This window comes from Oryzias latipes, chromosome 9, assembly GCF_002234675.1.
Source record: "Oryzias latipes chromosome 9, ASM223467v1".
Lineage (NCBI taxonomy): Eukaryota > Metazoa > Chordata > Actinopteri > Beloniformes > Adrianichthyidae > Oryzias > Oryzias latipes.
In genome coordinates this window covers 9,056,091-9,081,894 of record NC_019867.2, presented here as the reverse complement: position 1 = coordinate 9,081,894, position 25,804 = coordinate 9,056,091, and the positions used below count along the sequence as shown (strand labels likewise).

Below are 25,804 nucleotides of genomic sequence, written 5' to 3'. Positions count from 1 at the left end.
GAAGCACAGGAAATACAGTGATGTCTGGTTCATTAAAAAGACCCAGTTCACTGTGGGTTGGGCAGGGTTGGGCTGGGGTCTCCCTATGAACAAGCCAGGTCTGGTTGGCAGGTCCACCAGGGCTTTCCAGTAATCCCCCCTCCCTCCCCTCCCCGTATGTTTTTCATCTAGCCGCAGCACAGCCGTAGCGCCTTGAATCTCCAGCTGCAGCACAAGGGAGGCCTTTATTCCTGGTGAATCAATGGAAGGAAATTTGGCTCACACCTTTGGAACAGTTTAAGGGATGAGAATGGAGATAGTGCTGCATTTTGGATTAGACTGATTATGATTGTAACTTTTTTCTGTATTATGAATCATGTATGTGATTATATATTTCAATATTGAAGTCACTTTTAAGTTAAGTGTAGTCAAAAAAGCTCAACTTTTGGTACATCAGCTCAAGCTCTGTTCTGAAACAAATCATGATTTGTGAACCTTTATTGAAAACCCTGTTGTTTTTTTTTGTTTTTTTTTTACTGCAGTGGTGAGGAGAACACCCATTCAAGCTCTGCATTCTGCCACTCTTCCTTGGAGGATGAAGAGCTCTCTGTAACTGATTATTCAGCCATGCTGAATGACGGCACCTCTTGTTCCCATAGCGACTACCCTTGCCGGTTTACTGAGTTGACGGCTTGGTCCCAGCGGGTGATTCCACACCGCGTGTTTAGCCCTGTCTGCCTGCTGCAGAAGGCCCAGGTGGAGTTCTGACAACAAGTCTCAGGGACTTCAACTAATTAGAGATTAGAAGATGAGAAGAGAAGAGACAGCTAGTATTGCTACTGGATTTTAGCAGAATTTTGGTTGAGAATTTTTTTTTTCTTCTGTTCTTGTAGATGAGCGTCCTCAAACTGCTTCCTCGCTGTTTGGCTGCAGCTCACGCTGTTCTTGGTGTGCACCCTTTTCCCCGTCTTGATGTTCTCATCGTTCCTGCTGGGTTTTCCAGTCTTGGCATGGCCAGGTAACTTTGGTTCTGTTAGAATGTAATCAAAACAAAGAAGGGTAGTGAACATGTCAGCAAACTCAAAAAGTGTAGAAATATATTGGTAGACAGCAAAGCAGAACTGACAAACTTTGGTGTTGTGGGAAATATTCAAATATCTGAAGTCCGGTCAGTTCACTGATTAACCACCATTTTTTTTAAACCATTTTCTAAAAAGTAGGGGTTCCATGATGATGATATGGCCAAGATGATAGAAAAAATTGCTTCAAGTGAGCTGAGGATAAGCTACTTGGCCCTATGTTCAAGTTTTACAATATATTTCAAAACAATTCCACCTGTGAGTTCCTCTAAAAATCACTTTTTTTCCCGAACAACATCACTTTTTACTGTGACTCTTGTGATTTTAGACTTTCTAGCTGCGTTGTGGATCCTCTGGGACTTTTGTTGTCTCACTTTTATCCTTTAAAATGCTCCAGCAAACCTACAAGAAAGCTCCCATTTTTGAATGCATTCATATTTGCAAGTAAAAATATTCTAAACGACATCACTGTCTTTATTTATTCACTTTCTGCCTCTAAGACATTTAGTTTTATCTTAATTTGCCCAAACCATATTGCTGGCCTGTTCACACTTCTCATCTTTTGACACTTTGCATGTGACATTTACCAACTCACTCAAACCACTCATGTTTTTTATACTTTTCCTCTTTGTTGTTGTTAAGAGAGATTTTTTTTCCAGGTTACTCTTCCTTCTCTTTCATAGACCCTCACTCTGCAGTCCTACAGTGTTTGCCTTCCCTCTTGGTTTCTTCTACATGTGGCCAATCACTGGAATACCATATTCCATAATTTTAGACATAACTTTTTTTATTTTTTTTATTTTTTAGTTAATCCAGAGGTGGTACTGTGACTTTATAGCTGTTACCAGACATATTTTAGGTTGATAAATTAGAGTAAAATAAAGGTTGTTGGAGTTTTCATTTAAAACGTTTTTACCAATGGTTTCAGCTGGATGTTAAAAAGCATTCGTCTGCTATTGGCAGAAACTTGAATCCCCCGCCTATCTGCTTTTTCTTTTCTTTCCACTTTAGGCTTTACAGGAACAAATTGCCACAGACAGGAAATGGGCTCATGACTGCTGTGATTTTCTGATGGCATCATAAAATCAGGAGTGTTTTTTAGCGACAGAGGGCAGCCATAAGGGTCTGGACTTTGTTCTCAAGCTTGAGGTACAGAGTTCTTTGATCTGTGTGAAATAGTTTTCCAGTCTTGTGAGAATCTGCCTCATTGCTGTGTTTATTTTGAATGGACATCAAGTGCTGATCCAGAGGCTGTGGCTGTCGTTGAACGGATGTTTTCTTTTCCTTTTGAGGATAGCTCCCAGGCACTTCTTTCCCCCCAGTGCTTAGGGTTCACTTAGGTGGAGATGGGAGAATGGAGATTTAGGACCTGCATCATGCTTCAGGCAGCACCTGCAATGACTCCCTATAAAACTCTGCTCAACGCTGGTGGTTCAGCTCTGTGCTACAGGGTTGCTCTGCTATAGGAAGGCTGGGAGGTCAAGCAAATTTTAAAGCGTAGATTAAGACGGAGATGAGAGAGAAATTAAGAAGGCAAAGGCGGGGTTCACAACAGGCCAGCGGAACCCCAGGATGTGGGAGAGGATGTGTGGATTATTCCCAGCAACAAAAGCCATTAGCCCCTGGAATGACTTCAGAGACTGGTGCTATTTAATCTAGAGATTGGGAGGTATGTGGGCCCCACTTGTTGGGATCAAGCCAAGTGCTGCTTTGTGCAGTGCCCCCTTTGGAAACAGCAGGAGCGGTGGGGCTGTGGGCCAGGGGAACTGCTGTGAAGACGGCACAGAGCTGCCAGAGTGTGATACACGGAGGAGGAAACTGAAGCAAAGCAGGGGGAAGGAATCACGCCGGCTTGAAGTTTTTATACCGAGATACGAGAGGGAGGGCAGGAAGCCGAAGATTAAGAAGTCGAGTAAGGGCATGTCTGCGTTCAGGGGTTGTGCCACGTATACCCACACGTTCTAATCCACACACACGCATAAAGTTCAACTTTCACAGTCGCTCCCAAAAATTGGATGAGTTTGAACACGATGTGTCTGACATTAGAGTTCATCATCAGTTCAGTTTCTCAGCAGATGCATTATTATCACTGTTGTCTTTCGGAACACAGCCTACTGTTGACTAATCTGTTACTAAAACAAGTTCAAGTGGAGTCCAGAAGTGTTTCTTCTCCCAAAGCTTTGTGGAATATTTTATAGACATTTAAGCGCCAAAAAGAAGGACTTTGGGGATGCAGATGAATACTGACAGGGGATTAAGTGATAAACGAGCTGCTGTCAGTTGGCACGACTGGGGAATCCCATAAAGTTAATTTTAAGTCAATTTTGTGTTAAAGTCTATTGTCCTAAATAATGGCAGGGAAAGGAAATGAGGTAACTGAAGGTCTAAACACAATATGGTCACATCGCCCACTGTTTCCTGAATCTTTGTAAATAGCAATTACTCATCCTTGTGCAAATTTGTTCTTTTCGGCCTTTAGTTTTTCTGCCACAGCTCGTATTGTTTTTTGTGTTATCGCTCCATCTTGTCCACGTCATTTCTAACTGGGAGTGACAGGAAGGGTGCGGTGTTTCCCCCCGCTCTTTGAAGCTGAGGTTCACGTGTCCCTAAGTGCCGGCTGGACACGCAGAACTAATCTGAGATCAGCGTGTCGTACCCGAGGAAGATACGCTCTGCGTCTATGGAGCAGCAGTGCGTCTATGGAAATGGGCCCTTCAGCAGTGTGGGCGATGCGGGATTTGTTTTTGCTTCGCTGCAGACGGACAGATTCCTGCGCTTGTCTTCCTGTTAATGTTTAAATTGTTCACACGGAGTTGTGAGGATGTGTGCATTGACATGATGTCAGAGGAATGCTCCAAGCTTTGACTTGAAGCTGAACCGGATCCGGGTCTGTGTTTGCGTCGTTCTTGTGATTGTTGTGGTTTTTTTACAGCAGGGAGAAGGAGGGGGCACCGCTTGATGGCAGACTCTGGAAAAATGCATCCACATGTAGATGAGAACTGTGTTTGTTTTTCATTTTCTGTCAGCAGCTCTCCTGATTTATACGGTTTTGTTAAACGGAACACCTCCTGAACCGAGGGTTCTCCTGCCTCCTTCTTAAAGACCCAGTCCGGTGAAAATCATGTTTTTGGTGTTTTTAATATGTTCTTGTGGCGTTTTTCTCATGTTGAAGGACACATATAAAGAAAGTTAAGTTCAAAACTGCATTTCTGAATATGTCTTTATCAAAATCATTGTAAATCAGGCGAAGAAGAAAAAATGCCATTGGACGAAGCTTGTAGAAGTGTCGTAGGTGCTGCAATTGGCCAGCCACAAGCTCCCTGCTCTGCTCCATTCTGATCCATGTACGTCTCTGTCTTCCTCGCCTTAGCTGGCATCTGGCCTAAAACTATACGCCTGGTTAGCTCCACTACTGCTCACCATTTTTGTTGTACCGGTCATCTCCATTTGGGGGTGTGAATTAGCAGGAGGGCATGTAAACGGATGACGGGAAGGGAAGTGGGCTTACTCTGCACCAGCAGTTCAACCAACAACTTGAATGAACTACTGCCGCTTTTGAAATGGATCAAAAGATGATTGGCTGCGACTTTAACACTTCTTCTTTATTGATGTGACACTCTTTGTCTCTTTATTTGACTGTATTATTTTATGTTTTCTGACTAGAAAACTGACTAGCAAACAGTAAAATCAAATAGACAAAAAAAAACTCCAAGTAAGATTTCCAGTTCAACTGGAGATGCAGATGAAAAGGCCCGTCGTATATCTGCCAAAGGCACAGTTACAAAAAAAAAAAAAAGAAAAGTGAGTGTTGTTTTCCTCTTGACCTTTTTAAGTGGCACTGGAGGATTTTCAGCCTGACTTCAGTTGATTGAATTGTTTGTTTATGGGCGAACAGGAAGTTACATCGACCACTGGCCCCCGTTGGGAGGAAGTAGGTAGCTAGAGTCCCGGAAGAGTTAGTGCACCGCAGGCTAATACCCCGCTGCCCTGGAGTCCATTTTAATGCACCACCTGGGCTGTTTGTCATCGTTGATAGAAACCAGAACTCCGGCTCCGCAGACTGCAGTCTAACAGATGTGGCATGTTAAATACTTTAATCTGCCAAGGCTTTTCAAAAATCAAAACAACAAATTTATATTTTGTTTATAAATATGCTTTTCATAGTTCACACATGGTAATATGCACATTTTTCAGGTTTTCACAAACTGTCTTTGCTTTAAGAGCTTCTTTATTGTTGAGCTAATAATTTGAAAAGTTTTTAGGTAGGAAAAATTGAATTTGTTTCAAGTTTTCTTTTTTTTCTTCTTTTTTTGCAAATGTAATCTTATAGTTTCTGTGCTTTAAAAGTTCGTCATAGGCTAGGATGGCAGCTTATTTTGCCCAGTAATAAAATCCCATGTACTTTTTATTTTTTATACAAAAGAAAAACAATGTCTGGCATTTTCCTTTAAAAAATATCAAGCAAATTGGGTTATGTGGTGACCTAGTTTCCTCTTTTTTTCTTTTCAGTAAATTTAATATTTCATTATGTGAAGAGCATAAATAAGGATTTATTATAAAAGAATGACCTTTATTAGACTTGAGTAAATGTAATTAAACCAAGCAGGAAACAAATAATTAAAGAAACACAAACAATTGCAATTTTTTCTCAAGGTTTTAGAAATTGTTTTTCATTTAGCAATAATTTACTCTTTTGTTTTTTTGGAACACTTTCAGAGCTCTTATGGTAATTCCAGGGGTGTAACGTTTAAATAATTAAATCGATGAATCGATTTATATTCCTTCCATCCACCCAAACCAATCTATCTGAGAAAAATTGGTTATCAAATAGAATCGATCTAAATCATTCTAAAAATGTTTCAAGATCAATTTTAGAAAATAACATTTAGATTAAGGCATAGTAGATTTATTTTACTACAACGTAACACCCACAAAGTGCATCACAGCAGACAACACACATGTGATGGCAACAAAAAAGGATCAATCCATCATTCCAGTCCTATGTGTCTTTTGCAAAGACATGTGACAATACTGTGAGCTAGAATGTTCTAATAATGTTCCATTTGGATTATTTTGATGTGGAAAAACAAATTTGACATTAATTCTTGTTTACTTGTTTGTTTGTACACATATCTAATTTACAATTGATTATCTTGAAAGAATCTGGAAAAACTTCACCTGCACTGTTCAGTACCCACTGGCTGAATTTTTGGATTGAGATTTGGTCAGTGAACTGAATCGTTAGAGATGAACCAATATGAACAACAAGTCATATCATCAACCACAAATTATGATATGAATCGAACCATTGTTCAAAAAGTTGGAAGCGTTAAAGATTTTTCAAAGTTTGATTCTTTTTTATTTTGACTCGTGTCTAAAGTTTAGATTTTCATTGTTATTTAAAATATTTTGGCTTTTCAGTGTTTTTTTATGAACCAAACCTTAAGAGAATATTTATCAACACTAACGCTTGTTTCTAAGGCTTCTTTCTCCTAAAAGTATACATGTTGGTTTCATTTTAAAAGAACAGCTTAAGAACGATTCAAACACGTATTAAAAATGGTTGACTCGCACACATTCAGCATCTTTAAAAGAAACTATCTGTAACTTTGAATGACTGTTCTGCTCTTTGTTCCAGCATATTCAAAAATAGTTCATTAGAGAATGTAAATAAAACATTTAAATTAGGACTCGTCTCAGTTTTCAGCATCTGTCAGCCTTTATTTGCATCGTTGGTGATGCCGTCTCACACCTCCTCGCTGTTCGCTTAACTGTGCGCATTTCTGCTTCTCCCGAGTCTGTTTTCCCCCGATCCATCCACCGCCTGTCTTCTTCTCGTCCTTGTGATGTCTCAGTGGATTTCTTTCCTTTCTTCTATCCTCTCCAGTTTGATCTGCAAAGTAACCTTAGAAGTGTGTGACCCAGACTTGCTCTTTCAGGAGGCAGTAAGGGAGTTCAGTGGAGGTGGGAGGGTCGGATTTTTTTTTGGCACAGAGGACAGCTGTTAATCAAATGGTCAAGGATGAAGTGTCTCTTTCTTTCTACCTAGAGTGGATCTCGCTTGCTACTATAGGGCCACACAAAAGATCCAGAGGAGCTGAAAAGACAGACATGCGCGCCTGCACCTGGAGGGACGGGCCGGGAACTCTTTGTGTGTGCTCTTTCAGTGATTTAGACTTTCAGTCAAACTTTACAACTCTATACTCTTGTTCGCCTCACTTCCTGCTGAGACAACACAGGAAAGCTCCAAACCCCAGAAGCAGTGGCCTCTGCAATCCATCTCCTTTTGCCTCGTCTAATATTTTTTGTTTCACTTCTGTTAATGAAGTTAACAGAAAACTACTTAGCAAGTGTTCGGTGCAGGAGCGTTCCTTTCTACTTATCTGGGGCCTCTCAGCTTCCCATCTCTATCTGCAGTATAACCTTACCTGCTCTGCCAAAGCACCGTCTCTCAGCTATTCTTCTGCCACGTCCTCATTTATCCACACTGTCCTCTGTGTTGTACCTTTTGCTGCCACTGCTACAACTCATGTGCACCATTGCCCTGCTCATTAACTGAATCTACACCGAATGTGCTGTCATCGGGTATTGGTGAGTGATTGATGTGTTGTTGTGAACTCATCTGGGATGAAAAGCTGCTGGCAACAGCTGGCAAAATGTAATACATTTAACAGCAACAGGCACACTGTGCTACAAGTCTGGATTAAAGGCTGGGCAGACAGGCCTGTCACCGCACAGCCATTTTACTAACGCCGGTTATGTTTCCTGGAGTGATGGATGGCTATATTGTGTGGAATAGGGCAGGCTGCTGCAGATTTTCACGTCCATCCTCAGGCGCTCAAGTGATAGCTGAACCTTTAGGCTGGAGGGTAATTTTATTTGGCCAAAGAAAGCCAGACACTTTAATGTCTGTGGGTCAGGATGAGCTGAACTTAGACTGAATTAGGCCTCCGAAGCACGGACTGTGAAACGCTTCAATTGTATGGATTTAAAACGTTTGATTGATGAGATCAATCAAAGTAATTATTGTAATTATACTGTTGGTTAACTGTGAAAAATGTTTAAAAGAATTTTTTTTTGGAACAACATAGCTCCATTGTACTTAAGTTGATTTCAGAAAATCAAATGTTTTCTGTTTAGGTCATTTTGAAAATAAAAATCCAACTTTCTCTACATATTTAACAATATTTGCGAATTTTGTCCATCAAACCTCCAACTGGTTTAAAGTAAAATGCATCTCCCTTTGTAATTTTTGGGCTTTTGGTGTTTCAAAATACGGTGTTTGTGGAAACTTTTTGACCCTGTAAACAGGATCTAGCTGTGTTTTTTTGTATTCCAGAAGGTTGATATTGATCTATATCAAGAATAGATGTTTTAAGTTTTTTAGGCAATGACACTTATTTAAATATAACAAACAATTGTGAAACAACTGTGAAAGTCTAAAATTCCAAATAGTTTTGTCTGATTAAAAAAAACCTTTTGCTTAATTTTTAATTCATTATAGTTTAAATGTCAGAGATTTTACCTGAACTGGAAGTGGACACTTAGCAACTTTCTTACCGTTAGTTTATTTTATAGATTGTGTCCCAATATCACTTTTGACGGTACTTTACTAAATTCAGCTTTTAGTTTACATGTCAGTGTCCATAGTGCAATATTTAATCTTAACAAACGCACAGTTCAGAGGGTTTAATAAAAACAACCCTACTAAAGCAGAATTTAATTTAGTTCTATTTATTCTGTCAAACTTTGTACATCCTTGGTGAAATGTAAGTTCTTAGAGAAAAATGTTCTCAGACAAAAAAAAAAAAGAAAATGTGTTACCTTACAGGTAATGTCTCAATTTATAATTCTGTGAAATAAACCTTTTTTGATATGGCACTAGAAGAGGCCTGTAAAGAGAGTGTGACTGAAGGGTTTAACATTCAAATGGCAAAAATGTAAAAAAAAAGCTGATTTTAAGAAATAAATGTCACAGTAAGTCAGTAAGGCTCAGTTGACCCTCACTTGTTGCCGTCAGGTGTACTTTAATTGCAATGTTACAGTGTAAATTTAAAAAAAATAAAAGACCCATAAATTAAAAAAACAAGGTGTTGCTTTTTGTCTTTTAATAAACCAATAAATAAAAAATATATAATGTGACTCTTTATTGTGATTTTGCATTACAGTAGTTCTATGGACTCTGTTTCAGTGGACAGAGAAACATAATTACTTAAATCAGAAAAATTTACACTTTTGTTAGCCCTTCCATTTTTTTCACACAAAGCGGATGAAAAGAACATCCTGCAGTTGCATAAAAATTCTCCTTTGGGGGCAGTAAAATGAACTCTGACAGAAGAGAAATATGAATAGAAAAGTTCAGGTTAGTCTTCTCTACAAAATCAATGTGTCTTCTTCAAACTACATCACATTTACAAAAGATGTTTTTCAACATTTTCAGGATTTGTGCTGTATTTTCTTTTTAATTGAAATCCACAGCACTTTTATTCATCTATCCAAGCCCTTATCGCTTATTACCTGGATCAGGCGATTTCATGTTCTGATTAACAAAACAAATTTGATCCAGAATGTACATTTAGCATACTCTATTGTGTGACAACAAAATAGGACTGGAACCAGTGACATTAGATGAACCAATATGCGGTTTTTGAGGCATTGTAACTTTAGTAAAGCGTCCACACCATTGATTATAAGGGAACTGGACTGAATGAGTTTGGCGTTGCCCGTTAAGAATGGTTTACTTTTGGCTCCAGCCAAATGAAGCCAATTCAGTTGCCATTTCTTCGCCCGACGTCAGTAAGCAGCGATTTGTCGGTCTGAGTCATCATTTCTATTGCAGCTACTCTTATCAATCAGGTGTGAACTTGTTTGAGGGCCACACCCCAACCAATTGCAAGCGGGCTCGGGAAAATCTGTCAAACGTTTCAAATGTTCAGCGGGCACCACATGCTTTTATTGAGGCATCTGATTGGCCAGGTTATAACTTGAACTTACACTAAAATTATGAAAAATAATGAGAATTAGCAAGAAAAATGTAACAGAGCAAAACAGGTTATTCTCACAAATATAATGACTGAGTAATAGCTGTTTTATTTTCAATAGAAGTATATGGAAGTTTGGCTTCTTGGAGCCAATGGGCACTTCCTATTTGGAATGCGAGGTGGGAAAGGTCACTCAGGCCAGTTCTCATTTAGTGTCAATGGTCCACACACACATCCAGTTTTATCCACCACTGCCAGCACAGGTAGCACTACGTTCAAAATGCTAACTCACAATAAACTGGAGCATGTCCTCTGAGTCAGAATCTCATTGGTCTCTTCAATTTTCCATTTCAAAACTGACCTGGCAGTTAAATTTTCCTCCTAACCTGCCCATCTCTCTGCTGCATGAAAAAAAGTCCCACTGGTTACCTGCTTTTTTTTGTTTCAGTGTCATTTACAAGAAATATCTTTCTGCTTGGCACTTAACAGATTAAGAGCCTCTCTTCAATGAACAGAAAACTCGAGAGATGATGGACTTTGCTCTCCAGCATCCTTCCTACACACAATTACATTTACCAGAACATTCCTTTGTCGTGACATCTCTTTTCTTCTCTTGCTTTGCACTAAACAAGGGGCTTTACTCTTAAGAAAGGATAGATCAGACATCTGCTATCACTTTGCAGCTAATTTACACTGAAAGTAGATTTTGCTGGAAGTATGTGGGTGTGTGGACGTACATGTCTGCGCTTGCGGATTTATGGCTGTTGATGTGGGTTCTGTGTCCCTGTACAATTACCGTCTTGGTTTGTACGTGTTTATCTGTTTGTGTACACAAGCATTCCTGACTTCATCAAATGATCATGGCTCACATGCCTCCATGTACCTGCTTGGAGCTCGATATTAATAAACGCCAGGATGAGTTCCGCAAATGACAAACGGACTGTGTAATGCACTTCTATACTCCGACTTGAGTACCTTCCTTGCTGCTGACAAACACTGATATCTGAAATTTATTTCCAGGGTCTGATGTGATGAAGTGAACATGGGTGGGGTGGTTCTCTGTGGGCTGTGGCCTGGTCCCCACTCTTGAGATTAGGCCCTACATGGCGTGGCATTTGTTCTGGTCCTGTGGGGCCCTGTCTGGGAGTGCAGAGCTGTTCTACAGCCAGCCAGGAATGCCAGACATTTGAAGTCAGGCTTGTTAAAAAGAAGGAAGGGTGGTAGGAGTTCGGTCAAACCAGCTCCTGCGTCTAAAATAACCCACTGACTCGGTCCAAGATGGAGGGAGGGAACACAAATCCTATTCCCGTAAGGACAGCCTCCCCAGTGGTAATGTCAAAACAATAGACAAGCTTTTGACTTTCGTGTTTGTGATTTTCATGCATCTATTTATGTGTTTGTATTCGTGTGGTATTAGTTTAACGTTGAACATGCAGCAGCTTTGATGTTATCTGTAGCTAATATATCCAGAAAATTGTCTGCAATTTGGAAAAAATGTCAAAAAATGAGAAAATGCCCTTCCTGCCTTCACTCCTGGCTCCTTTTTCCACCATAAACATAAACCAAAAAGTGCTATTATATATCCCTCTTCCAGAATATGTATTATTCTTCCTAAGTAGCTCAATGTGTCTCCCTTGCTATTACTTTCGGATTTACTCGTACAGCGTCAACAGTATGTTCTCCTTTTTTATCGTCCCTCTTTCTCGTGAGGCCCTTTAACTCATGTCCCGGCTTTAGACTGAGCTGGGCTGAGGTTGTCAATTACAGGACTATGATAAGGGTCCTGCTGCATTATGCATGGAGGTGTCCCGCTGGGGGGGAAAAAATGGCCTACAGCCAGGAACGATAGATAGAGGAATGAATAATGGATGGAGAGACAGAGGACTGAGATACTATTGTAATCTGTTTCACACCAAATTGAAGATTTGCCCTGGTTCACACCTCTGAAGCTCAAGGCTAGCCACACTTGGTGACTGTAAGGGTGCTTTATCTATTGTAAAGTTTGACATCGGAGCGAAGAGGAACTGACTTGTTTGTGTAACCAGTCACCTTCCTCTACCTGATGAACTAACTTAGCTCCAGTTAAGTGCAAGTTCCTTAAGCGAATAAAGGACGTGAGGCTGTGCTCTGGCTTTGGGTTTGGAGCAGAGTCACCCTCGAGCTGAAATTCTTGTCTTAGGCTCTAGTCACAACTGCCCTTATAGGCAGTGCAGGCTGCCCGACCGCTCTGTGAGCCCATAGAGTGTAAATGCACATTTTTGTTTTACGAGCATGCTTTTCAACCCCCTTTTTTCAAGTGATGAGTCCGCACTTATTTTGTGCAGCCTGACTTAAAGCGTAGTTTTTGTGGGCATCCTACAGACACTTGCTAATCACCTGCTAACCCTGTGCCTGAAGCATTTGCATGCAATCAGTGAGGAGTCAGTGCATGCACCTTAGTAACGAATAGAGTGCAGCTTTAGGACACCGCACGACACCATCAAAAGTGCATGTAACTTACATTATCCCTACAAGTACTTCACAAATCACTAACCATGCATACAACAATTGTACAATCCATTTTCTTGGTGTCGGCTGCACAAGAACTGCGAGACACACCTGCGCTTGCTTTAGGTTTAAACAACCCCAAAAGCAGTAGCACCTTCAGAGACCATATGCATGTGACTAAGGCTTAACGTTACCTTGCTGACTCACAGGATGGGGGTAGTGATGAAATACAGAGACTTTGTAGAAGAATTGGTCTCTTAGTTGGTTTGAGGAAAGCAGTGTGGCTGCAATTGCATGGGTCACAACTTGAAACTATATGACCTGTGCAATCTGCCCTTGAATGAAGCTGAGATAAATAGGTCTATGAATGGATTTTTTATAGTAACTCTTGTATTTTATGATCAAAGTCCCACTTTGATCATCTTTTAAGCTGTTTGAAAAGTTTTCCGGGTGGTCTTTTAGTTATGATTTGGCTGCTTTTAGCCAAAATAAAGAAATCTGTGTCGTTTTTTAGGACAATAGTTTCTGCAGACCAGCAGTAGTTCATTAGAAATTCACCTGTGACCTGTAGAAATTCAACCAACCCCCTCCTATGGTTTCCGTATGGAGTGGGCCCCCCCTCTTTCGGTTTTATTTGCACCTTAGACATGTAGGGTCCTTGGTAGGGGGGGTGCTTGGACATCACTACAAGCAAGCAGCAGATGTCCTCCTGGCACCCTACCCGCCAATTTTAACCGCACCTTAGACATTTAGGGCCCCTAGGTGTGGAGGGTGAGGGGACATCACTGTGAGTAATCAGGAGATGTCCCCTTAGTGCCCTACTCGCCAATTTTAACTGCACCCCCCTTAGTACACACACCCCTCCCCCTTCAATATATATATTCAAACATAAACACACACACATGCACACAAACACCCTCTCAAACACCCATACACGCACACACATTTTACAAGGAAGGTGGGACCTGGGTCCATATGTCCCCTACCCCTTCCCTGGTCGGGGGTGCGGGCCTCTTGGCGATGGCGGCCGTGTCCCTTGGGTGCCGGCTCCCTGGGCCCGGCGGTGCTCTCTCCGGACGGTGGGGGGGTTCATATTACACCTGAGCCGGGAGTGTTCGTGTCCCTGGGGGGTGGGTCCTGGTCCTTGCCCCTGGGCGCTGGGCCCCGCCAAACTTCCAACATGACCGAGCCTGGTCGGGCCATATTTATAACACCCCTTGTGGGCCACCCTTTTTTCCCCGGGGTTCCCCCCTCCTGGGCGGGGGCGGCGGGCCCCTGCCTTGCTCCTACCTGGACCAACCGTGGGCCGGGTGGGTGGCTGCCTGGAGTGCGGAGCGGGTCTCCCTTGGGGGGTCCTGGGTCGTACCTGGGGTCGGGGCGGGGGGATGCCCGGAACTCCTGGGTGGTGGTGGGGTGCTCGTCTGGGGCTGTGGGCGTCCCTCTCCGGTGGGGCCCTGCGTTGGGCTCTTCCGGCGCGGCGGGGGGGCTGCTTTCCTGGCTGGGCTGGGGCGGCGCTCTCTTTCCCTCCGCGCCTCCCTGCTCTCTGGCTCTGGGGGCCTCGCGGCGGTCCTGCTGGCCCTGGCCTGTGTGGCGGTCTTGGTCGCCCGGGGGGCGGTTGTTCCCTGCCTGTTCCCGTATGGCGTTGGGGGAATTCCGGCTGCCGCTGCTGCTGCGGCGGGGGTCTGGGTGTGGGGGTGGCTGGGCGCTCCTCCTCCTTCTTTTCACATTCCACCATCCATTTTAGAAGAACATAAACACTCACTTGAGCACAGGTGTTAGCTCACCTTTGCACTAATAGTTTGCATGATTGAATGAATGAAAGATTTCACACTAGTTGGTTTAAAGGCATAGGTATGCGTTCGTGAACACTATCTGTTTTGTGTACATGTTGACATGTGGACATTTTTGCAGCTAGCAGGTGTGTTGATAATATTTGAGTGTGTGTGAACAGGCCCCGCCCTTTTTGTACTACATTTGAACCGTACCGTAGTGATAAACAACCAGTAAACCTGTCTGCTCTATGCTGCTTCATGGTCTTACCCCCCTTCCCCTCCTATTGTCGCCCTCCTACCCCCCCCTCTCTCTGGCGTCCCTCTATCTTCTTCCCCTCTTTCCTTTTCCGTCCGGTCCAACACCAAAGATTTTCAAACATGATTGAAATGAATAAAGTTTGGCCTCAATTACAAAAGGGGTTTATTCAGACATACCTTTGGTTTGTCTGAAGATTAATAACCCCTCTTGTTAAAATAAAATATGTCCAACACAAGAGGCCCTCAGCCCTCATCTGTTTGCCTAGCTGTTGGACAGGACAAGTTTGAAAAAAAAAAAAAAAAAAGAAAGAAATTCACCTGCGAGTTGTAGGCGGGACCATTGGCGTGGAGCAACCCCACCCCCCTTCCCCTTCCCTGTATTTGAGAGCTCAGAACCGGAAACTGTGGCCTTTCTAGCCTATTTTTTTTACATCACAAATAAGCACTTTGTGTCTGCTTGTTATTCCCTTTTGAATAAAGAAACACTCAGAAAGGCAATTTTAAACAAAATTTTCCTAATATATGTTGTGCATCATCAGAAAAAATGCCACAAAAACATGTTAAAAAATACTAAAATCACAATTTTCATCGGAGTGGGTCTTATAAGCTTTTGTATGAATTGTAGAAGAAATTAGCACCATAGCTTTAAAAAAATCAAAAGTGACGTCTTTGAAGAGAAGTGAGATTTTAGCACATTTTGCATGTGCAATTAAGTGTCATCTTACCAATAAGTAAATATTATTTCCTTGAAAACCAAAAAAGATTCCTTGTCAAACACAATGCTAAAAAACTCAAAGTACACATGCACAGGGACCACATGCGCATGTATCTGTCTAAACTCTTCCTCATGCGTGTATCCCTGACAAGTCCCCGATGTCAGCAAATGTCAGTCAGCGCATTGGCGGATGTGAAAGATGTCGTTGTTTTTTTTATAGTGGGATGACACGATTTGTCACTGCAGGGATGGATTCCATCTCCCCCGGAGAAAAACGTGTACAACAGTCATCTTTGAAAGACTGCCTTTGTGTTTCGCACTTACTACCGCACACACATGGACACGCGCAGACGCTGTGGTGGAACTGACAACAAAAGCGGGTCTATCCAATTGTGAAGAAAGAAGATTAGGATACAAAGAAACTCATAACACTAATGTTAGCATCTCCTGCACCAGCGAGAGCCTTTGTTTGTGTAATCAGGGAAAAATACACGGATTTACTTTGGAGATGCTTTCTTGTGAATGATGCCCATAATCTCCCACTTTATATGATGTTGGCATGTTGCTAAAAACAAAGAGCAATGTCGCGTTTTTGATCTGGTCCTCCGGGAAATAAAGAGTAGTGGTTCCTCAGAAGAACTTTTTTTCTCATTTGGTATCCCACCGTTATGATCAGATTAGAGAAAGCAAAAGGTAGTTTATATGACTTTTCAAATGCTAATCCTTTTTTTTTTTCTATGAAAGCAACTCCCTTATTCAACCTCCTCTGATTAACAACAATGGACACAAATTATATTGCTGTATCAAAACTTTGATTTTAAGATCTGGAGATTTGGGAGAAAATGAACATAAGGATAAAGTAAAAGGTAAATCAGTAGGCAGCTGCATGTTATCGTAAGTCTCCCCACAGATATTTGGTCAATGGTTGTCAGGACAGCAGGGGGGCTAATGTTGTTACAAGAAAGAAAGAGGTCAGTTTGTCGCATCTCTGTGACCTCTTTCCCTATTTTTTTATTAAGGAACGGCGTCCTTCTCACCCACAGGTGACCTGTAGAGCCTCAGAGTGCCCAGAATTTTGCACTTGAAATAAGAAAAGAAAACTTAAGGCAAATCTACTCCATGACTGATCTACCCCCGTTAGATTTTTACATTTAATGGTTGTTCAATATAAAAGTTCTTTGCAAAATATAATAAGATGACATATTGACTTGAAAATAAAATCAATTGGATGCTGTGAGCTACAAACCAGCTGAGTATAGTGTTTCCAATGTCTGGAGCAATAAGGTTTATTGGTAAAACAAAGTTGGATTCTTTGTGTTGCTGTAATGCAAAGGTGCAGATCAGACAGAAGATACAGAATGTGATCTCTCCCGGTGTTTCATAACAGAGATTTAGCCTCAGGATTTTAGAAAAGCTGTAGAGATTTAAAGAAATTATTTCAACATTAGAATTTAGCAGTTAAATCGAACTTAGACCCGTCAAAATTGTCCCCCAAAATCAGTTTAGTGGTAGATTCATCCTTTTGCTAAAAAGTTCCACAGTCAAAGGCTGGACTGAGATCTAGCAGGACAGTAGCAGGCATTGATAACAAGTTTAATATCCATAAACTGTCTTTTTGGGATACAATCCAGGAGGTGTGTTTCTTGTTGAAGCCAAAACAAGCACTGCACTTCCAAAAAACTGCTGCATAACTTCCAGAACACTCACACCCCCACACACTGTATATCTGTGTGGTACTGTATGGAATTGCACAGCTGTTCACCAAAAGAACCTGGACTGTGTGAGAAGCACTGCTCAGCACATTGTAGTGATGGGGAGCTCCCGTTTCAAACAAACAAGGGGAAAAAAACAACACATTCTGTTCCAACCGCCACCATCAGGCGAGCGGATCTCGGTGAAAAAATGTGCACATATTAAGCGAGGAACAGCTTCTTTCCCTGAGCTGTTGGCCTCTACCACCCCCCCTACTACCCTCCCACCTCACCATATCCTCCCACCTCCCACAATAACTCAGACTGTTAACACATCTTCCCTCAGGAACTGCACTTGCAAAACTGTTTTTGCTGTTCTTTTCCATTTGTATTCTGGGAAAATGTTTTTTCTGCTATTTAAAAAGATCAAAATGTTTTTTTTCCCCCCTTAATTTGTTGTTTTTGTGAGCGAAATCTGACCAACTACTTTAATTTTTGTGAATATGGAGATTTTATTAATTAGCATTATCAATTGGCGGATTTCAGTTGTTATTGTAAAAATGTATTCTTTAAATTTTAAGTGAGAAACCAAATATATTTGAACAAAACTTCATGAGAAATGTATTTAAGGTGTGGCTCTGAACTTAGAATTACTGTCTTCGCTTCAGGCAGGTATTTAACTGGAAAAAGACTTTTCCTGTCAGATCTAAAATTTATTTTCTCACCTGGGATTGAGAAAAAAGTCGAGCAAAAACGGTCAAACAAAAAGGTCAAACTTTTTTCAAGTGCTTCATTTTTCTCCTTAACAATTAAAAAAAAGTAATGCTGCTTTTAGTTGGTCTTTGTTAACTCTAGATTCATTTCTAAAGTGTAAATTGTATACTTTCTTAGAAATGCAGAGCAGCCAAAATTAGTCATACAATTACAAAATAAATGATAAATATTGAATTACAAAGTAAAACCCATTACAGTTTGATAAAAGCCAAGAAAATGACTAGATGAAGGTTAACAAATCTAATTAGAAAAATCTGCTGGTTTTGGTATAAATGATCACTGAGTGCACTTTGCTCATTATCATAGAGGATTGAGAGAAGGTTGGGTATATTGTGGGTTTTTGAAGACCCACTCCAATGAAAATTGTGGTTTTACACATGTTCTTGCTGCATTTCTTTTCATGATTATACTGTGTTTGAGTATTTCTTTATTCAAATCGTAGTGCAGATGAAGAAATGTTGTGTGTATAAGCGTGTAGTAGTTACATATAAACTGCAACCTGCTCCCTGCTCTGCTCCATTCTGATGCATCCACTGGCAGACAAATAATCAGAATCAGAATTAGAATCATTTTATTGTCATATGCACAGCTTTTACACTGACATACAATATATGTTCCAGTACGAATAGATCCATGTGCGTCTTTATTTTCCTCGTCTGAGCTGACATCTGGCTCAAACGGCTGGATAGCTTCAGTATTGCTCACCATATTTATTGCACCAGTAATGTTAGGTTGGGGGTGTGAGGGGCTGTAAGCTGGCGGGGAAAGTACAAAAACAAAGGGATGTTGGGAAATATGCACAAACTTACTTTGCATCAACAGTCCCGCCCACAACTCAGAGGCTAATTTCTAATGAACTCCAGTGGCTCTGCAGAAACGATGTCTTAGAAAACGATCAGTTTTATTTTTTTATTTAGGATAAAAATGGCACAATTGTGATTAAAAGACTACTGGGAACACTTTTACAATAGATCAAAAGATGATTGAACTGTATTTATGTCAGTAGGTATAGAGCAAAACAGTAGTTACTTATAGTAGTTTCCAAGAAGCTTGATAAGGTCTTCACTTGACTTAATGCGTTATTTTTAACAAATGTGTATGTTTGTTTTTTTAGATTTATTGTTATTCCTAAAATTGTCCTATATGTCACAGTCCTCCTCCTGCTGCATCATTTCACATGTATTTCATCTTTTGTCATCACCAGCCCCCACATAGTGTTCCTGTCCCAGAGTGTGTTGGACACAGGAAGTCCTGCTTCTGGAGGGGGCAGTCTATCCCTGTGCGGGTCTAGGATTTGTCATGAGATTGCTCATTCCTGGTTTGGCCTGGTTATTGGAGCCAGGGACTGGACTGAGGAGTGGATCAGTGAAGGCTTTGCTACCTGCCTGGAAGATACCATTTGGGCCCAAGCACAACAAGTACGTTGTGTTTATGTTAGTAAATGCTTCCACCCCTGGAGCATTGAGATCAGCATTGCGCCAAACTAGTAAACCATAAAAACATCTGTTTATTTTGAATAATTTTGGTTAAATGTATCATTATTTGCTGTAGTAAGTTGATATTTTATGCCCATCTCCAATTAAGGTAAAGTTGTCTTTAAAAGATGTAAAAAACTATAAACCATCCACCCCAGTATTGTCTCAGTTTGTGTTTTATATATTACCATAGCTATTACTTTGAATTCATATAGGAAATAAAATCATTAAAACTAAATTAATGATTTTTTTTTTTAGACAAAAGCAATTCAAACGCAGAAAGTCGAAAAAGAAACTAAAAACATCAACCAAACAAGCAGGAAAATAGACCTCCTTAGCAAAACTTAACATTATTCAATTTTCATAACAGCTGATTGCAATATGATCCTACACTTTAAAAACTAAAAATAAGAGACATTAATTCTGAGTGTAAATGTTCTTATTTTCTTATTGTCTTATTATACAAATTGAAATAAAATTAGAACTAATAATGACTGTACCTTTTTTGTTTTACTTTGTATGTTAACAAGTTATGTATTGGCAACATATATTTTCTATGAATTTTAGAACATAATTGTAAGTTGAACATAAATTTCTTTGAAGAAAATTAACATAAAAAGGGAATAAAAGCATGAATTTTTGAGCCTCCTAGTGAAAGTTGGCTCTCTCCTTTTTGTCTTTTGGTCAGCTTTCTTCACAGGAGAGATCAGAGCAGTTTGACCTGAAGGCACTGCTGAGGTGGAGACGACTTTCTGATGAGATGCAAAACTCAAAGGAGGAACTTCAGATTCTCAGGTATGAGTCCGTTTGATCAGACTACGGTGATCTGGATAAAAATATAGAAAATGGGGTGTAGTTGAGCTGATAAGGTTTTGGCTGTTCCTGATATATTTCTAAGTGTGGAGGCAGAAATTGTTATTAATTTTTGCATTTGCTGTAGTTCTGTTCCATTAAAATGTCAAAACCGATAGGAAACAGTAACCAAGAACTTAGAATGTAGAAAAGCAAATGTTCAACTGTGATGTTTTCAAAAGATTTTGAAAAATTAAGTTTAACAAATTTTCTTAAAAAGACAAAATCTACTTTTAACCCATCTTCTTTGTCATTTATACCTAAAAAACCCATAATTCTTTGTTTAGCCTAATTACAGCTTGATGCACTGTATTTACACTGTTCATCTTAAAGGAATAAAACAAACTGAAGAAAATTAACATTTTTTTATTAATATAAATGAAGACCTTATTTTTAAAGCAGAAAATTTAAGTTTTAAAGTGGAAACACTTCTAAAATATCCATTAACAAATTTATTTTTAAAGCAAAGTAATTCACTTGTTCCTTTTATTTGCTTTAAACTTACAAAAGAAAGTCAAAAGTTATACTATTCACTCAGTATCCACAAATCTTGACCGCATGCCGCTTTTTTTACCTTTTATTTTATCTTTTTAAATCTCAAGTCACAGAAAACTGTTCACACAATAAACTGCTCACAGGAAATGCAAGTTTAGTTCACTAAATTGGAGCCACAAGCATGGCTTCTTTTGATTTCAATAAGCAGTATTGACTGACCTAAACAAAAATAATCTTCAAGTTTGCTTCTATCTTTTGTCTGACTGCTTCCGTTTTAGCACATTACAGTCCCTTCAAGGTGGAATCGGGAATATTTTGTACAGATTGAGGCAGCTCATAACTGCAAACTGTGATCAGCAGTGTAGTTTATTTATTTATTAACTCATAACTTATGTATGGACTTAATAGGTTTTGCATTTATGTATTGTTTGAAGACGATTGCGTTGTTTGCCTAAACCTAGCATGTTTATTAAACCGTAGGAGCAACTGTGGGCTGTGGTTAGCAATTTTCCAGCCACACACAGGGAAATAGTGACCTGCATGACTGATAGTCTTCCATTGATGTATTCAAGTAAAATGTATCTATTATCAAATATTTCTGAAGTTAAGCACCAAATAGTCTTTGCACAACCTATTTTTTTTTAAATCAATTTAGTTTCAACCATTAGATCATCCTGGGAAAGTGTCCGTTGCATTTTATTGAGCACATTTTTCTCATTGCCTGCTCATGCAGACACCGATGTCAGAGTGAGGTTTATGCATTCCAAGGATACAGGTGTGGCAGGTGTGGAAACACGGGGCATTGAAGTGTGCTGTCTCATCATGTCTTTAAGAAAAAAATAAGCTAAAAACATGAGGTTAGCAAACACACACAACTCTTCATCTGATCCTGACAATGTGGAGCCTACACCCTATTTGTTTAATCCAGGGTGGAAGCTCATTGTCATCGAGGGTTTAAAGGTGTAAATCATAGATGGGAGTTTACTCTTTACATGATGAAATTATAAGCTTTGATATTTGTAACTGGTCTTTTGAAAATGATAAAAAAAAGTTCTTCATTGGATTTTGTGGCACAAATACTTGGCAGTTTTGTCTGTGGTAGTTGGACAATAAGACTTTTTAAATTTATGCGAAATAATTATTGATTAGGTGAATATAGTTTTATTTTTTAAGGCTAGTAGAAATAAAAACAGGATTTTTAGAGAAGTTTTAAAAAGTAGGGTGGGATCCGGAGGGATCGTGCAGTCAAATGAGTGTTTTGACTTATTTTTCCCACAATCCTGGGAGCTGTTCTGTATGATGTTTGTCTCAGTTTTCCAGATATTGCTTTAACATCCACTGTTCCTGTTGACTGCCATTTTTTTATTTACATTCTAAACAGAGGAAATTGGCATCTGTAAATGCTTTGCTTTCTTCTTACAGCCTTCTCCTACTTTATGAGCGTCAACTATTTTCAGTTTCATTGCTCTAGACAACTGGGGAAGAAGCCATAGAGATTGCTCAGATTATTTAAAACCTGAGATTGAAACCACCTGGTCTTTGCAAACGATGATTATGAACAATCCATGATACTGTCAGGTCTCAGCTTTCCAAAATTGGCAGTAAGGTGTCAACTCTGCAGGTGCCTAAACTTTTGCACATGCCATTATCGTGTTTGCTTTTATTTTGAAAGTGTAAATGATGAAAATACACTTTTTGGACATATTACAAGAATATCTCATCTGTAATCTGATACCCTTTAGGGGATTTTTCCATAGTTCCTCAGCTTCTTTATGCACTTAATACAACTCTTTTACTTGGGTGCCCAAACTTTTAATCCCCACTGTAAAATCTCCTTTCCTGAAACCTTTCATAACTCGTCCAAATGGCTTCATCTGCATGAGATCAATTTCTTTTAAAAGTACACTTTAGGAATTTCAGTATTTCTCTTTTAAATGTAGGAAACAGAAAATTTTCCAATAAATGATAAAGATGACAGAGATAATTCATCTCATCTGCCTATAGGGAAAGGAAGTGACTATTCGCGCATAATTTCTAAACGTTTGCGTCCAATCCTGAACTTTTTTCTTGGCCGCACGGACCCGGAGGATGGGTTAGGGTTATGGGTAATTCATGCGACCAATAACAGCAACATTTAGCCTTGAACCCACTTAACCCTTGTGCTAACCTAGGCACTTTAATGTTGGGAGTGGGGTCATCTAGACCCACTAGACAGTGCTCTGAACCTTTTTTCTTCAATGATTTGTGATCTTCACTGGTGTCCATGGATTACATGAAATCTTTCCACCTTTATCCACCTTTTGTCATGGTAGGGAGAACACGTCAATGTAAGGGTGGGGTCATTTAAGATAGCACAAGGGTTAATACCTGAAGGCAATGCAGCAATGTGCATCATAGTGGCCAACATGACTTTCCATCTGTGTTTGTGCTTGTTGCATGTGAATACGTGCGAATAACATCAGCCTTGTTTAAAATGAGCAGGAAGTGACATGTGCTTGCTGTAAAAAGCTGCAAAGCATTACTGTGCTCGGTCATGGTCTCACATTTTACAGTGTAATTTTAGGGAAGCTTGCTGACGAAACCATGCAAAAAGTGCATGAAATGCAGCAGATGTTTGTGTTACGACAGGCTGCTTTTCAGAGGAATCATGGCTACTGCACATGTGTGAAAACAGCTTTAAATTAACCTCTGATTGCAAGAGTTCATCCCCTCTTTCACAGTTCATCAGGGTGTTTCTCTGCAAAATAGAAAGGCAGGTGACTAAGGCGACCAGTGACAGCATAAATCTTACAATTAAAAAGGGTAAACAGTTTACGGACCCACTACCACAGAAATTGCCATTTTCTAACATTAATATAAAGTGTTACAAAATGTGCCACACTAACGGGTCTGTTTCTCCCCAATCTCTTAACATTTTTCCTGAAAGTACAACACCAGTATATTCTCATTATAAGCTAATTAGAGGGAGAAATAGAAACAGTCAATTGACGTGTTACCTTGAGGGGTTGTTCGGCGCACAGCAGGTCAGCCAAACATACAAAAATATGACGTGCCTGCAGGCGTTCAGCACACGTGTTCATGTCATAATAAGGATTCCTGTTATGAATAAATAACGATCAAACATTTACCAGGGCTGAAACGGTAGATTACAGCTTATTCTCTTTCTGTAAATTATCAGAAATAAATATATAGTTTTAGAACAAGATTCTCTGCTAAAGTTAGTTTAAAAAAAAAAAACTAAAAAAAGAGTAAAACACAAATACACAGAAAACTTCTTGTGATGAAGGAGATAACGCCTGTTTGAGCATGAGAGTGGGTGGTCGTGCTCAGGAGAATTATAGCACACGTTCATGTTATTTATGGCTCTTCACCCCGCTCTAAAATGCCTTGAGGATTATCAGGAGGTCGTCGACATGATTGTGTTATAAAGAGGGATTGTAGTTCTAGTCTAAGTTCCACAAATGTTTAGGATTTGGGTTATTAATAACCCTCATGACATTCTTACATCTCCAGACTCGCATTTGTTCCCTCCACAGTCGCTCAGTTCGTTTGATTGGCTTTGCTTTTATAAATAAGTCAGTATTTGTGAAAATATATGATTACTACCATAAAATGTATGAATGAGCACAGGCTGATCACAATGCACAGATACTATTAAAGCTGTTCCTGAAGATTTAGCCGAATCTTTTGCCAGTTTCCACAAATAAACACACAAATGAAGGTTAGATGGCAGGTTGTTCTTTCCAAGTTCAGTAGGTCACAACTGACACCCCCTGATCCAGCAGGGGCCCCAGTGGCCAGTGTTTATCAGTCCATTTCAGATGAGTTATATATAGGGCAGACTGGGCCAGACACCATTCTCCCTGCTGATTTACTAGGCTGCTGGGGAAACTGCTCTACCTTATCCGGTTTCCACAGTCAACCAAGTGTAATTTGTCAGGATCTGGCCTGCGGAGCTATAAACCTCTAGTGTTTGTGTGTGTATTTCTGTGTGTGTGTGTGTGTGTGGGTGTGTGTGTGTTCTATCAGTAATAGCTCCTGACTTCCTTTTGCTCTTTTTCTTCAATATCAGACACACCCAGGTACATGGATGGCAGCACACACACACACACGCTCACACTACAAGGACTACAAGGCAGATAAGAGCACCATTTATCCTGAAATGCAAAGCTCTATTGTGCAGACGTTGAAGGCAGCCAGCAGTGATTCTTCTTAGAGCTTTGGTTAATCATCTCTGAAACAGGGAGGCGGCAAAAGTCGTGGATTCTTACATCCATACTTATGGTTGGTCTTGACAGAAGGGTGAGGTCCCTTTGTGTAACACGGCAGTGATGGATCAGCGTTTTTCCTCCCTGCGATGTGCCGCTGGTTGCCTGCCGCACAGAATGGACCAATTTCTTTTAGAAATACATGTTGTTTCATTGTTTTTGTCCTTTGCCTCAGTCCGTCTTTTCCCCCCGTCTGGCACACACACACATACATCCATTGATACACAGCTGTGCTTACAGGGGGATTTCTTCGTATTACTTCTGGCAAACATGCACTGGATAAGAGAGAATTAGTAGAAAAAAAGTTAAAGGCATGATAAAGGTCTGTGACAATCGGAAATTCCAGGAAACTGATGACTTCCGTTTTTCAGCCCAGTTGGTGAATCAAAAATTCCCGTCTATTTTCTGTTTTTGATATCCATCTCTTCCTGTTTTACATTTCCGCCCCCACCCCCCAAGCCCGCCTAAGTAAATCAAATATTCGACCAGCTTCTGACTCAGAGCCAAACCCATGGATGAAATAATAAATACTGAGGATATAAATGAAGCCATGAATGGTGGGCTTCTTGCTCCGTGTGTGTGTGTGGGTGTGTGTCTGGTCTTGCCATAAAATGGTTTTGTGCAGAAGTGCAAGCCAGTGATGAAGGGTGTATTGATTGGTGGGCCTGGCGCCTGCGGTATTGACTTGGTAGGAGGGTGATCCTTCAAGGCCTTCCTATTGGCACACTGAGTTAATCTGCTCATCCTGATCAATACTAGCTAACTGAAACTATCATCGCACAACATCCCATGTCAGAGCTTGTTTGCCTGGCTCTTATTGGCCTTATGTGTGTTTGTTGTTGTGTTTATGGAGGTGGAAGGCATGATTTGTGTTCATATGACAAAGAAAGTGAAACATGGTGCGTGTCTTTTTTTTTCCTCTGGCAGGCGGAAGTGCTATATGTTTGCTCCATGAGTTATGGGTGACAGAGTTGAGCT

General features: G+C 40.3%; 1 protein-coding gene across 4 annotated transcripts in view; it reads left to right on the top strand.

Moving 5' to 3' along the window:
- Positions 1 to 25,804, top strand: part of c9h9orf3 (chromosome 9 C9orf3 homolog) — an 82,795-nt gene that overhangs the window by 5,913 nt on the left and 51,078 nt on the right. For all 4 annotated transcript variants that reach the window (XM_011478980.3, XM_011478979.3, XM_020705811.2 and 1 more), the window contains exons 5-8: positions 522 to 735; positions 873 to 997; positions 18,941 to 19,154; positions 19,900 to 20,006. In XM_011478980.3, the coding sequence (XP_011477282.1) occupies positions 522 to 735; positions 873 to 997; positions 18,941 to 19,154; positions 19,900 to 20,006 (660 nt within the window). The remainder of the gene's footprint in view (positions 1 to 521; positions 736 to 872; positions 998 to 18,940; positions 19,155 to 19,899; positions 20,007 to 25,804) is intronic.